General features: G+C 40.5%; 1 protein-coding gene across 1 annotated transcript; it reads left to right on the forward strand.

Moving 5' to 3' along the window:
• The first annotated feature begins 4,669 nt into the window (after positions 1–4,669).
• On the forward strand, positions 4,670–13,753 carry acp2 (acid phosphatase 2, lysosomal). Its single transcript, XM_083938310.1, has 13 exons — positions 4,670–4,809; positions 7,193–7,288; positions 9,085–9,171; positions 9,442–9,502; positions 9,582–9,673; positions 9,764–9,862; positions 9,986–10,075; positions 10,989–11,072; positions 11,189–11,237; positions 11,371–11,459; positions 11,534–11,640; positions 11,964–12,139; positions 12,231–13,753. The coding sequence occupies exons 1-13, from the start codon at positions 4,717–4,719 to the stop codon at positions 12,374–12,376; spliced, it is 1,269 nt and encodes a 422-aa protein (XP_083794436.1). The 5' UTR covers positions 4,670–4,716; the 3' UTR covers positions 12,377–13,753.
• The last annotated feature ends 708 nt before the right edge of the window (positions 13,754–14,461 follow it).

Consider the following 14,461-nt stretch of genomic DNA (forward strand, 5'->3'; position numbering starts at 1 on the left):
TTTTCTGTTTTTAACGCACAAGTGTTAAATTATCAGGGTTAAGCCGGGCCACCGTGTGTTTTCAGCATTAGCCGTCACCTATAATCTGAGATATGAGCAAAAACATAAACACCTCCACCAGGATTTAGTAACACATAGCAGATATACACAGCCTATGGCAAAAACAAAGGAACAAAGAGATTATTGTTGACACTTAACTGGAAAAGACGTATGTGAACTTGGCATCAAATCTGAGGGAATATTGCTGAATGCTGAATATTGTTGTTTTGCTACTCTATGTTTTGCAGGCAGTTCATGGGAGGGGGTGTATTGATACTTTCAACACTAATCTGGGTGTTTTCTGTCCTCTCCTAACCTGGACCCATGAATCTTTTATCTGTGCTAATGTCCAGGTGTGCAACAACCTTCTTCTGAAAAAAAAAAAAAAAAAGCATGTGGCATGATTAGGATTTTGTTGTCCTATTTGCCCTACACACACACGTCTTGACTCTTGCCATTTTTGTTTTCTTAAATGTGTTTAAAGGTTCCATATTGTAAAAAGTGAGATGTCTTTTTTTGATTATAACACAGTTTGATGCGCTAAAAATAGGCTTCTGTGAAAGTATCAAAACGCTCAATCCACAGAGGAAAATCACACAGCCCGTATTAAGAAACGGTGCCTTGAAACGAGCCGTCAGGACTTCTGTACGGTTGTGATGTCACAACTATACTGTATATAGGTATAAAAGTGCTGCCACAGGAGCGTTACAGGCAGAGGGTGAAGACAGCTATATTCAGACAGGTAGTATGAGAAAATGAATGCGGTTTTTGAACATTAAAGCAGGTTAACATGCTCTAGTAGAAATACTTGTTCATATTTTAACTCCATGAGACTGTCATGTTACTAACCCAATGTTTTTTTTATCCCTGTAGTACTTAAAACCAGCAAAAAAACTAACAAGAAGTAGAAATAGCTGTAGTTGCTCCATTATTACAAGTGACACAAGCCGACAGTGGAAGTAGTAAAAGTGGTAGTGGGAGTAGGAGTAATAGTATAAGTAGCATATAGTAACAGCTACAGTATATTAGCAATATCAGTATGGTAGCAGGCTAGTAGATATAGCACTAGTACAGGGATGGGCGATTCCAGTCCTGGAGAGCCACTGTCCTGCATGTTTTAGGTTTCTCTCTGCTCCAACACAACTGATTCTAATGATGTGCTCGTTATAAAGCAGCTCGTCACAGTTTGATCATTGTTAGACTCAGGTGTGTTAGTGTAGGGAGGAACCTAAAAGATGAAGGACAGTGGCTCTCTAGGACCGGCATTGCCCACCCCTGAACTAGTAGAACAATGCAGTTAAGTATTTGGCAGCTGTACGTGAAGTGAGTGTTAGGTGGCTACTGTGTTGTGTCTTTGCGCCGAGACAGTCAAAGTGAAACCAAACTTAAACTAAAAAATCTTGTCATAATAATGTATTAAGCTCTTTAACTGTTTAGAATGATATTGCAGGACAAAATATCTGGTCTACGTTCTCCTACTACATTACCTTGGATGGCCAGATGGCTTTTACATTGGGCGTTAAAACAACGTTAATGTCATGTAAAGCTGTGCTAAATGCTATACGATACTATACCAACATGCTCACAATGCCAACATGCTAAGCAGGTATGCTCATCATTATGCATTTATGGCACAGGGTAACCTCTCATTAAGCATCTGGACAGAGAAAATTAAAGTGTTGATGCGGTGACATTAGCGAAGAGGAAAATGCACCAAAACCCCTTGGGGAAGCCATGTTCCCTAAGGGTTTATTCAGTCTTTTTGTTTGGAGAACCCATTAAGGCATGGGAAAATACATGTTTACTATGTAATCACAGTGTAGTTAAATACTTGTGATGAAAAACAAGTAGACTGAGCTGCTTTTAACCGTGTAAACACACACAGATCAGCATACCAGAGGGTCATGCGAGAAGAAGCAAGGGGTTTTCACAGTAATCCTTTCAAACATCAAAGCCTCCACACATGCAGCTTTAACTTTTCACACCTGCACGATTGTCGCTCACTTAAAACAAATGTGCAAACCAAATATGGATTAAAGGTCTCAATGGTTAACACCCGCATGCCTGCATATACTTAAACACACACAGACTAAACCCCAGACTCACACGTTCATAGACCAGTCACTTGAGGATTGCAGCTTTAATGGACTATGTGCATAATATCAACTGACATTAGAGCTGCAAGTGCTGGTTATTTTAACTGTCTGTGAATCTGTCGATATTTCCCCTGATCTGATTGTTGGGAACACTCTGATTGTTGGGTCTATTAAAGCTAAGGCTCCAGTAACAGCTTGTACTCATAGTTGCACAGGCTAGTAGCAGTAGCTCAGTCCATAGGTGACTTGGCTGGAGAGGTGCCAGTTCATGTCCTGGACGCTGCCGAGGTGCTGTTGAGCAAAGCACCGAACCCCCAACTGCTCGGGGCGCCGGTCACTGGCAGCCCCCTCGCTCTAACATCTCTCCATTAATTGCTTATATAGGTCCTGCCTGTGGATGTGTGTGTATTTTGGGCCTGTGTGTGTGTAACATGATTAATAATAATAATAGAGTGAAAATCGAGTTTCCCCGTAGCGGGCCAAATAAAGGAATTCTTCTTCTTCTTCTTCTTCTTCTTCTTCTTCTTCTAATTATTGTCAGTGACAGATACTAACAGCTGCACAGTAATCAGTCTCATTGCAAATACTTTGTCTGAAAACAGAAGAGGATACTTGTTTGCAGACGATGCAACACTGTTCTCTAGTGGTAGGAAACAAAAACTACAAGCCTCAGAGTCAAACTGATAAGATTCAAAGAAAAAAAAGAATGGTAATAATTTGACTTACCATCTCAGAATGTAGACTCAAGAGGTAAATAGCTCTATTAAGCCAATGGTCATGGACACTTTGAGCTTGTAATAAAGGCTAACTGAAAAATATATATATATATTTAATCTTCAACAATTTCCCTTGGGATAAATAAAGCCTTTTGAATCTTGAATCTTTTATCTCATAACGTTGAGAATTGAAAGAAAATTGAAGAAAATAATTTCTAGTGTAGGATACTTCGCCATACTTGTTCTTTTTTTCTTTTTTTAAAACTTTATTTGCATGTTTTCACAAATACCATACAAACATTTGTAGAACAAATTGGCATCGTACTTGGCAAAGACAAAAAGTATATATAAGGCAGTCATTTCTGCTTTTAATGAACATTACATCCTTAATAATTATAATGACATAACATAAGAAAACTTAGGAAGAGAGAGGGCTTTGATGCACAGTCAAATAAAAGGGCAGAAATTAAAATAATAAAACAATCATAAATACATACATACAAAGAAATTAAATTTAAAAACTGGGCGATATTATCACAATTCCTTTAAAAAATTGGAATATATCAACGGAGTAAGTACATTTATAAATAATTATAATTTGGAAAGACTCAAAGGGAACGAAGGGATTCAAATGTGGCAGAGATTTGGAGAATTTAATTTTATGGATATGAAATTTTCCCCGTTCAATTAGTAAGTTGATGATCAGCTGTGTTGTTTTGTTATTGTTTTCATAGCAGTTAGTGGCGTCTTTTGCTTCCAGTTTAATTAAGTGATTGTACTTACAAAATTTACATTTTTTGTCCACATCTGCAAACCTTGAAACAGATGTATTAGTGGGGTAAATATTGTGCAAGACTTTATAATGTAATTCTTTAAATTTATTGAGGATATCAAATGTATACAGTAGGAGCTATGATTTTTACAACTGAATACTAGAAAAATAAGACTTCCAGACAAATGTTCCCCTTGGATTTTTTTGCTGTAGAAGTAATTCCTTATATTTTTATTGTTACATTTATGACTTTTAAAATGTATTCCATTAATAAAAAGGGCATCTTTTTTTATTTAAATATTCAATTCATACAGAAAGTGTCAAACACTAACATACAACACAACACATGAGAGCTTTTTCACTTAAAAAAAAAAACAATGAATAGAAAAAATAAATACAGCAAGGAACTCATATAAAATTAAAACAAATCAATTCCTTTTTTTAAAGACTTTATTTCACAATTGTAAAGTACAGAGCATCAGTGTTCAAACAATCAGACTGTTCGTGGAAACAGAAACAAACGGATAGTATATATAAATTAAATAGAGTAAAAATAATAATTAAAATTATAATTGTTGTAAATTATAAATAATTACTAATTATAATTAATTATTAAAATCATTAAAAATATTAAATTAACAAATATATACATATATCAAAATAAATATATAGATAAGGCACTTATTATTCTTTGGTAATAAATCAATAAATAAATAAGTACGCACACGGATTGGACGTTACGTCACATCCGTTTCCTTTTTCTGCACCAAGTCAGCTACAATACGCAGCCTGTTAATTTCAAAATAAAATGCGTACTAGCCTTTTTTCAGAAATAAAAAGGGCAAATGTGGGAGATAATTAAGTATATACTTTAAAAGTAATGACATAGATACACCACCTTTTTTTGAACGCTAATGTGCCCTCAGACTTGTACGTTATATATAAATATATATACGCGCTACATTTTATGCTTTAACTTCCGCTTCCGGCTGAGCTAACCGTCGTTGACTTGATGCACTTCAGGCACCAGAAACCGACAGCTACGTTAGCTACCAGCGGCACATCCCTCCGGACCGGCGGTACAGACGGAACCATGGTTACCCCTGCGCTGCTCTTACTTTTAACGGCCTGTTCCGTCTGCGGAGAAGCCGCTGCAGCGGAGAGGAAACTAGTTTACGTGACGGTGGTGAGTAATATTAATGTTTACCACAGTGCTACGGAAGCCGTTTTGAACTGGCTCGATGTTTACGGAACTACGTTCAAAATAGAGGAGGTTTTGTGTTTCCTTTGCTTTTCTGTAAACGCATATATTTGTATGCACACTTTTTAAGTCTTAGCGATATATTTGGGGTCTTTTACTGAATTCGGCTTATTAAAAACCCACCTAGCAGCAACACAGAAACCGTGTTTGGGTCACACCACTCGTTAGTGAAGCTTACAGGCAAAAGTGAGCATTTTATGTATTGAGATCAAAGATATTCAGCAGTAATTAGTATATTTGAATTGGAAAAAGCACAAAGGGTATGAGTTTGTTATATTTATTTTACGGTCAGACTCTCATCCTGTCATGTGACTAGCCAGCTGTAACTTAATTACAATACAAACAACCACACCACACGTGTAACATCAAAATAAAGATGTGTTTTGGGTCTTATCTGACTCTGAAACAGTGCTGCTCGGATTGGTAACGATCTGGGTCACATAAGAACCTCAGTTGCACCTGATTGGATGTTTCTCTGATTCTGAGCAAAGTGGCACATATTAAGAAAACACCTGTGAAAGAATTTGCAGATGACCTGCCCTGAACCTGTTTTTCATCTCACCAGGAAGACCGATTTGCCACAAGGAAGGAATGCTGCAGTGTAGTTAAGGACACCAGATGTATTGTTTTGACAGAGCAACAATGGGCTACACATTAACCCCAATGCAACATGATGGAGTCATTCAGAAAGGACACAAGTAAACACAATTAAAACTGTCATGAGAACAAAACTCCCCTCTACGGACTTAATCTCAGTTCTCTATTTATATGACGTCAATGTGCTGTCACAGCTTTTCTTTAACAACATAATTAATCATTTATCCTGATGGCGTTATTACAAATATTCTGTTTAGATAGTTATCTATGGTTCTACGGTTGGTCATTATCCATATACAGTAAACCCCCTGAAGAACACACAAGTGTATGTTTGCACGTCCTCCTTTTATTGCATTGATCTAACTGTTAAATGAGGACCAGTGGGGATTTATCTGTCTGCTAATTTCCCAGGCAAACTACGGAGACACATGCAATATGGTGTTATTGTAATAATGCACTCTCCAGAGAGCACTTAGTGCCACGTTGTGAACACAAACATTGTGACTGCTTCAGGGTATAACAGGTAAAACGTTTTTGTAATGACACAGCTGTAACACTACGCAGCCTGTACATTTTGAAGGCAAAGAATCTTAAAAAAATAATAAATTCTTATTTATCTAAATCTTATTTGACTTGAGGACGAGGAGGTTCCTTTTCCCACCCTCTCTTCTGTTTTTTCTTCTGTGGCGTTACAGAGATGGTATCTGTCACGGATGTGAGAATTGAAATAGCATTGGACACACTCGTGTTTCCCATGTTAAACGCCGTGACATCAAGCATCTTGCATGTCACCGTGTTAAAATATTACGCTGAAAGGGAAGGTCAGGTCAGAGAGAGATTATCTCATGTCACAGTTCTTCTTATTGCACTGGTTCTTAGCAACTGTTCCCTTATTCGCCTTAAAGATAGCTGTTAATGGGTCGTGTAGCGGATAAGATTAGGAGTTCTGAAGGGATAATCCACCCTTCAAATAGAGTTCACACACTTTTTTTCAGCTATTTTGGACTGATCTGTCATGCATGCTCTCTGCACACTAGAGAACAAGGAAACCACACTTTTTTGAAATGGGGGTATCCAGTAACACGACCTGCATCTTTGACTTTTTTGTATTTATTATCAAAGCTCCCAGGTCCGTGTACCCACTCATTTAACCACTTCTTATCGTCCCTGACTTCCTTCTTTTGTTTCTGTACATGCTCATTGAGGCCCATTTTGTCTGGATGAAGTATAAAATGGCATTACAGTCTCTGAAACACACTTTCACTTTAATTTTTTAACAGTGACATGGATAAAACCTGGCTGAAGCGTTTGTTTCCGAGGAGCTGGGTGGTGTTTACAAATGTAATAAGGCGGATTTAAAGGCCCTGCCAATTCACAAGTAGTATCAAATACAAATATCTACTCATGAATAGGAAAACTGGGCCTCCAAAGCCCTCTAGGCTTGTCAAACACAAGTCACATGATGACAGAGTGAAGGTTTTTTGTGCCTGTCAATAAATCTGCCGTCGTGGCCGCTTCAGCATGTTTCACGGCCACTTCGACTGCAAGTTATCTTCATTCTGACTCGCATGAAATAAACAGATAATACTCAAAGATACCCCATGTCACATTTTCTTTCGTCATAGTGGAATCTTTTAGTTTGCGGTTGCTCTGTAAAGGGGAACCGCTGTGTTGTTAGTTGGGTGTTGCCTCACATTTCTCTCCCCCGCAGTTGTTTCGGCATGGAGACAGGTCACCGGTCAAAGCCTACCCTACCGACCCGCACCAGGAGAGCGACTGGCCACAGGGCTTCGGACAGCTGTCGCAGGTATCATGAATGTTTTCTTTACAGAGCGAGTGCAGTGCTTCAGCGCTTATGTTGTCTGGAATAACTCTTGGTATCTTTCTTTTGTCTTTATATAGAGATAGGTGCAACATTTTATAAAGTATCCTGCATTTTTCATAACATTGTGTTTAAAAAGCTATCTAGCGTTTGGACAACATGACTTTTTATTATATATTTATACTTTTTTATATGGTTGCCATCAATGTCGTTTATATTTCAGGCATTATATGAGTAATTTTTGGTTTTATACTGCATAAAAGTGTATGGATGCCAATTAAATCCCATTGTATTAAGAACACAGCAATAGAAGGACCTGTACGGTTTATGAGTTATAAACTTTAATCAGTTAAAGGTTCAAAAAGTATACTAAAGTACAGTTGTGACATCACAGCCGCACAGAAGTCCCGACGGCTCGTTTAAAGACACAGTTCTGAAGAATTCTCTGAAGAATTACTTTATTAATCCCGCAACAGGAAATTTGATTTTTTCACTCTATTATTATTCATGTTACACACACACACAGGCCCGAAATACACACACACACATGCACAAACAGGACCTATATACATGCAATTAATGGAGAGATGTCAGAGCGAATACAGCTGTGTGCATTTCTCTGTGGGTTGACTGTTTTGATACTTTCACAGGGTTTATAAAGCACCTCCACCTGCTTTATAACCAAAAAATACTCACATCTCACTTTTTACAATACGGGACCTTTAAAGGCTAATACTGTAATGTCCCTTCACTCCCTTTGCGTGCGTAACTCAGCCGATACATTCAGGTCAATGAGTTTCACGTGATTATAAAGTCATCAGGCCGTTTAGTATCAGGGCCCGTCCACACGGAGACGCCTTTTCCTGTAACCGCACAACTTTAGTATTGTTTTTGCCGACCATCCACACGCAGCCGGCGTTATCAGAGCCTGAAAACGGGATCTTTTGTAACCGGGTCCCAGAGTGGGAAGATTTGAAAACGCGTTGTCATCGCCCCACCTCTGACCTCTAACCCCGCAGCGTCCCATAACAACAACAGTGCTGCTGTGTGAGAGGAGAGTGACGGACCCATAGAATGTTTACTGAACTGGACTCTGAGCCAAATGCATGGGAATGAATTAGGCCGATCACAGATATCTCCCTTTCCCCTGATGCTCTGAATAAGGAGCTAAATTGGACGCTATTTCCTGTTTGTAAGTTGCTAAGAAGGTGTGAAAAGTCTCTAAATGTAGTGAGAAATTGCCCGTCTGTGAGTGCTTTGGGACGGGAACGGGGCTCCCAGCAGCCCCCTCTGCTCGTTGAGGACACTAACTGCAGAGTGATCGGTGCATCAGAGTCCAAAACAGCACAAAAGTCTCCACTAACAGCAGAAACAGGGACACATTTGTCTCTAGGATGGAGGAGGATTTGGAGAGAAACTCTCCGGTGTTTGTATTCCCCACAGCGTCTCTCCCTGTGTGTAATCCCGTGGCAGTTACAGCGCCACACACAGGCCCAGCTTGTGTGCTACAGCGTTAAAAGCCTGTTTCACTGGTTCCGTGTGGATATTTCTTGGATGGAAAACATATTAAGAGCGAGGGAGAAAGAAAAGGTTGTTTTCTATGTTTGGACGAGCCCTCAGTGTGCACACTCTAACCTGCTCTTTTGATGTTTCTGTCCTGCTCAGATTTTCTCTTCTGCATGGAAAATAAAAATGTTAAAACAGCCTTTTTAACCAGGGACATCATCAGGCGTGTAATGCCAATTCCTCTCGATGTGTGTGTTTTTTTTTTTTTTTTTCAGGAAGGGATGAGGCAGCACTTTGATCTGGGCCAGTTTCTGAGGAAGCGATACGAAGGGTTCCTCAACGAATCCTACGAGAGACACGAGGTAACCCCTCCGCTTTCACATCACACGACGCGTCACCTGAACGCTTACAGACAAACGATGATTCATGAGAATATCTAGGACGGGGGGGGGGCGCCCCTTGCCGTGTTGATGTTAGAAATGGTTCCCACTGGTGCGAGAATTCCTGGAGCATGATGCGGGTGTTTTTCAAGAGGAGGCCTCTGTGTTTTTCTGTTTATCATGACACATGACTGTGATGCTCCAGCCACTAAATCATTTCCACCCCTCACCTCCAACTCCTTCGTCCCCCAGATCTCCGTCCGCAGCACGGACTACGATCGCACCCTGATGAGCGCCGAGGCCAACCTCGCAGGTGTGAACATCTTCCAACTCCTCCTCTTCTCTTCTAGTACCTTTCCTCCTCACGTTAACAGTCTCTCGCTGTCACCCAGGTCTCTACCCCCCCACCGGTCGGCAGGTCTTCACACCAGACTTGCGTTGGCAACCAATACCTGTGCACACGGTGCCACAAAGTGAAGAGAGGGTATGTACAGTATGTCATGTAAGTAGTTTTTTTGAGCGCTCAAGTCCCCGAACCTTGTCCAAACTTTGCGTCTCGGTCTCTTTTCCGCAGCTTCTCTCGTATCCTTTGAGTGACTGTCCTCGCTACAAACAGCTCATGAATGAAACCGAACACACGGAAGGCTTTATTAACGTCACCACTACGTACCAGGTACGGGAATTTGGAGGGTTATCGGGTATTTTCAAGGCTAAATATCTGAAGTGTTCGAAAACATTTTATTCTGATATTATATTCTTGATTTTTTTGTGGAGCTTATTGTGTTCTTCTCTTCAGGACATTATAGAGCTGGTGAGGAATAAAACAGGACTGAACAAGACTAATGTGGAATCAGTGTGGAGCGTGTACGACACACTGTTCTGTGAGGTGAGAACACGCGCACGCACACACACACACACACACACGCACACGCACACTCACACTCACACTCACACTCACACACACACACACACACACACACACAAAGAAGAAGAAGTTCAGAGCAGAATTTAAAACTAAGTTATTAATAAATATTTTAGAGAAATAAAACTTTCATTAAAACAATCCATCATGCAATTTGTCAGTTACCGTCTTGAATATCCACGTTTTCTTTTATTTATTTACTTATTTCTTTTCTATTAATATACATATATTTCTTTTTATTGTTAATATATTTATCTATTTATTTTATTTTGGCGGGGGAGGGGGGGATAAGAAAAAGGATGTATGTTGAATATCTGTGACCAATCCTCATTTTCACAAATAAAAACGTGTTAAAAAATTAATTCTTATTAAATTGGAGTAAGTAAATAAACATTGGTAAATTATTACTGTAATATTTCTGTCCATGAATCTACATCATGAGAGATTATGGCAGGGTTTCGTGTCATTGTTGGAACACTTTTCAGTTAAGATACTTTTCAGTATGAAGAACTCAAGTAGAAAAAAGTCGATTTGCCTTAATTTCAAAATAAGAGCATCCCGTTAATTAATACAAGATTCATAGGCTGTTTGAATTTCAGCAGACTCAAGTTGAACATCTGGTGTGTGAGACTGAAACTAGTTCACAAGGATCACTGTTTGCATTTCAGCATGCTACCAATCAATATTATGAATCACTGTCAACACATATACTGACACAAGTATCAATATTTAGAATTTTCTGATGTGATGTCCACATTGTCATGAGTCAGACGCACGCAAAATATCGTGAGACCGCTGACAAAGTGTTTTCAAGAGCAAAACCCAGCTTTTTTAGGTGGTTTTTCATAATTCCCACTGTGTTTCTGCGTGAATTCAGTCCCGTCACAACATGTCCGCTCCCGACTGGGTGACTCCGGAGGTTATGGCGAAGCTCCGAGTGCTCAAAGACTTTGGATTTCAGGTAAAATCAGCAGCAATATCTATGGTTTCCTGTGTCGCGTGATGGTCGAAACGCTACCCTTTGAGTTAAAAGCGTTTGAATGTAACTCGACTGTTTTGACCTCCAATTTTCCCCAGGTCATATTCGGGTTCCATAAACAACAGGAAAAGAGCCGGCTGCAGGGAGGTAAGTGTGTTTGTAGTTCAGTGACGTTTGACTGCAGGACATTACGGTGTTGTCTTTTTATGGGGTTTATTAAAAACAGGAAAGCTATAGAAGTTCTTTTTATTAAAGGACTAAATAGGGTTTGTTATTTTAGGTATCTTATTGGGCGAGATAGTGAAGAATCTTTCCAAGATGGCCGTCCCAGACCCGAAACAAACACTGAAAATGATGATGCTGTCAGCGGTAAGTGGTAGCTTTTGGGCACATTTTCTTCAAAAATATCGAACTAGTCCTTTAATGCGTTTCTGTTTCCGCAGCACGACACCACCGTAGCCGCTCTTCAGGCCAGTTTAGATGTGTTCAACGGAAGACAGCCCCCGTATGCCTCCTGTCAAATATTTGAGCTGTACAGGGACGATACCGGGTAAAACACACACACCCACACACACACACACACACACACACACACACACACACACACACACACACACACACACACACACACACACACACCGTAGACTCGCAAACACAATAGTGATACACACACGCTCCATGCCGTACTGAGGAGCTGATACCAAAAAATGATGTTACAAAAAGTGGAATAAATACTCTTATTTTGAAATTTGACAGCCAAATTAAACTTGTATTGTGTAGAAACTCCGAACTATGCCTTTAAACATCTTAACATGTGACATTAGACAATCATACTGTAAAACTATCTCTCTTTCTCTCCGTCTGTCCATCCAGCAATGCCTCTGTGTCCATGTTTTACCGGAATGACAGCAAAGTGGAGCCGTACCCTCTGCAGCTACCAGGCTGCTCCCTCAGCTGCCCCCTAGACGAGTTTGTGAGAATTACGAAGCTCTCTATTTCAGACGACCGGGACAAAGAGTGTCAGCTGCCTTCAGAGGGGAGAGATAAAGGTGAACACACACACTAAAAACTCAAGACCGCCAAAATAAAGCGATGTACCGCGCCGCCATTGACTCTCTTCTGTTCTTTCTCGGCCTTCAGAAGTGATCATCAGCCTGGCGGTGTCCGGCTGCCTGCTCTTCCTCCTCATCGTCATCCTCCTCGGCGTTATTTGTTGGCAGAAGGAGCCCATGAGCAGCCGGGGATACGAACACGTGATCAACCAGGACGTCGGGGACGAGTCCTGACAGAAGCACAAACTCCTCCCTCGGAGATGTGCGAGCCCGGCGTCTTGGGACAGCAGCGACGACGACGAACTTTGAACTCTTAAACTCCCAGTGACCTTCTTTTTTTTTTTTTTTTTCACGGTTTTGTCGTCGCCTTCGATCCGGGACCCACGATAATTAGATATTACGAGTTTTTCGTAACACGTGGCCATGAGATTAGAATTTCAGGAACCTTTTGATGTTAAGATTTTAAAAACCGTCTCCTCATCACTCTAGACTAAGGGAGTGACGAATGAAGAATTGTTGAAAGGGACCAGGACTGATTTCTAGATCAGAAAACACAGCGGGAAACACTTTTTGACTGATGTGTTCCCCACATGGTCTGATCTCTAATCTGCCAAATCATTTTGATCTCGAATGGCTGCAGAAAAGTTTAGTTTTGTCAGTGCCGAAAATGATACAGATGCCATTTCAAATCATGTGATAATGCTCTGGAAATGGTAAATTCTTGAAATCCTCTAAAACACAAGAGCGTAAGACTTTACCCAGGTACAAACGACCTTCGATTTTGGTTCAATTCAAACTAAATTGGCCAAAAAATGTTTCAACACTTAATCCCAGTGCAGGATCTTTAAAAAAAAAGAATTTCAAGTTTCCCGAGTTGTTAAAAAAGATCCCCTTTTACCTTTATTTTGTCTGTATATTTGTGTAAGTGTTGCGTATGTCCACGTGTCAGTGTGAGCGTGCAGCCAGGTGTATTCATGATTCACTTGTACGTGTGTAGGGCGCGTTCGTCCATGTGTGTGTGCGTGTGTGCGTGTGTTGATTCTGAGGCCTGATGACCAAGATGCCTTAAATATTTTAAATATGGGAACTTTAATTTTGGTCCAATTTCAAGTTTTTCGATTCTTCAGTGAAGCGTGTGATGTCTCAACGAAACAGCAGGGTGATGTGGAACTTTGGGAAAGAGCGAGAGCACCCACCCCCAAGTGTCCTTTAATAATGACACTCAAACAGCAGCAGAATGGACGACTTTCGCGTCTCAACAAGAAGCAGATCAGTTTTGCGATCAAGTAAACCAGCTTATATTATGATTCTGATTTTTTTTTAAATTGTAAATATTTGGGAACTTTGGAAACACTGTAAACTTTTCCATTTGAATCTGGCTGCTGTTTTAGAAAGTCAGCTTTGAATTATTTAAAAAAAATAAAAAACCTGTTTCGTCTTTGACCAAATCCTTTAAGATCCCGAATGCTTTTCCCTGAGCGATAAACTCAGGCAGTTTTAGAAAAGAAAAGGGCAACGACAATACTTATGTACTACAAATGAGTATAAATCTAACTCGATCATCCACAAGCCAGCATGTTGAACTTTGAATAATTTGCACAAAATCAGTATTTCCAGAAAACATGGAGATATTAGTTTGCCAGAAGAAATCACACATTATAATTTATCTCATCTCATCTTCATCCGCTTATCCGGGGTCGGGTCGCGGGGGCAGCAGCATTAGCAGGGGACCCCAAACTTCCCTTTCCCGGGCCACATTCACCAGCTCTAACTGGGGGATCCTGAGGCGTTCCCAGGCCAGTGTGGAGATCTAATCTCTCCACCTGGTCCTGGGTCTTCCCCGAGGCCTCCTCCCAGCTGGACGTGCCTGGAACACCTCCCTAGGGAGGCGCCCAGGGGGCATCCTTACTAGATGCCTGAACCACCTCAACTGGCTCCTTTCAACGCTAAGGAGCAGCGGCTCTACTCCGAGTTCCTCACGGATGGCTGAACTTCTCCCCCTCTCTCTAAGGGAGACTCCAGCCACCCTCCTGAGAAAACACATTTAGGTCATGACACATAATTTATAACCACAAAATTCCAAACACAGTAAAGGTTATTTGTCTGTATTGTGTTGCCCCACTCTAAACCCTCACTTCAATTCTTCCATGCTGTATGAAATTATTCAATGCTTTTTTTTTTATATATAAATGTTGTCAACATAGAAAAAAAGAGGGAACTCCTTTGCCTAAAGTGTTTACGTCTCTGAGAACAGCTACACAACCTGGCCATGTTTGGCAGTGAACTGGACAGCTGCTGTCTCGACTTAATTCGGATGTT

The sequence above is a fragment of the Echiichthys vipera genome (genome assembly GCF_963691815.1).
Source record: "Echiichthys vipera genome assembly, chromosome: 23".
NCBI classification, from domain to species: Eukaryota; Metazoa; Chordata; class Actinopteri; order Perciformes; family Trachinidae; genus Echiichthys; species Echiichthys vipera.

Coding starts and splice junctions, on each gene's coding strand:
- acp2 (XM_083938310.1), top strand. CDS start 4,717: ATGGTTACCCCTGCGCTGCTCTTACTTTTAACGGCCTGTTCCGTCTGC. Junction 7,289..9,084: donor GCTTCGGACAGCTGTCGCAG/GTATCATGAATG, acceptor TTTTTTTTTCAG/GAAGGGATGAGGCAGCACTT. Junction 9,503..9,581: donor CGCCGAGGCCAACCTCGCAG/GTGTGAACATCT, acceptor GCTGTCACCCAG/GTCTCTACCCCCCCACCGGT.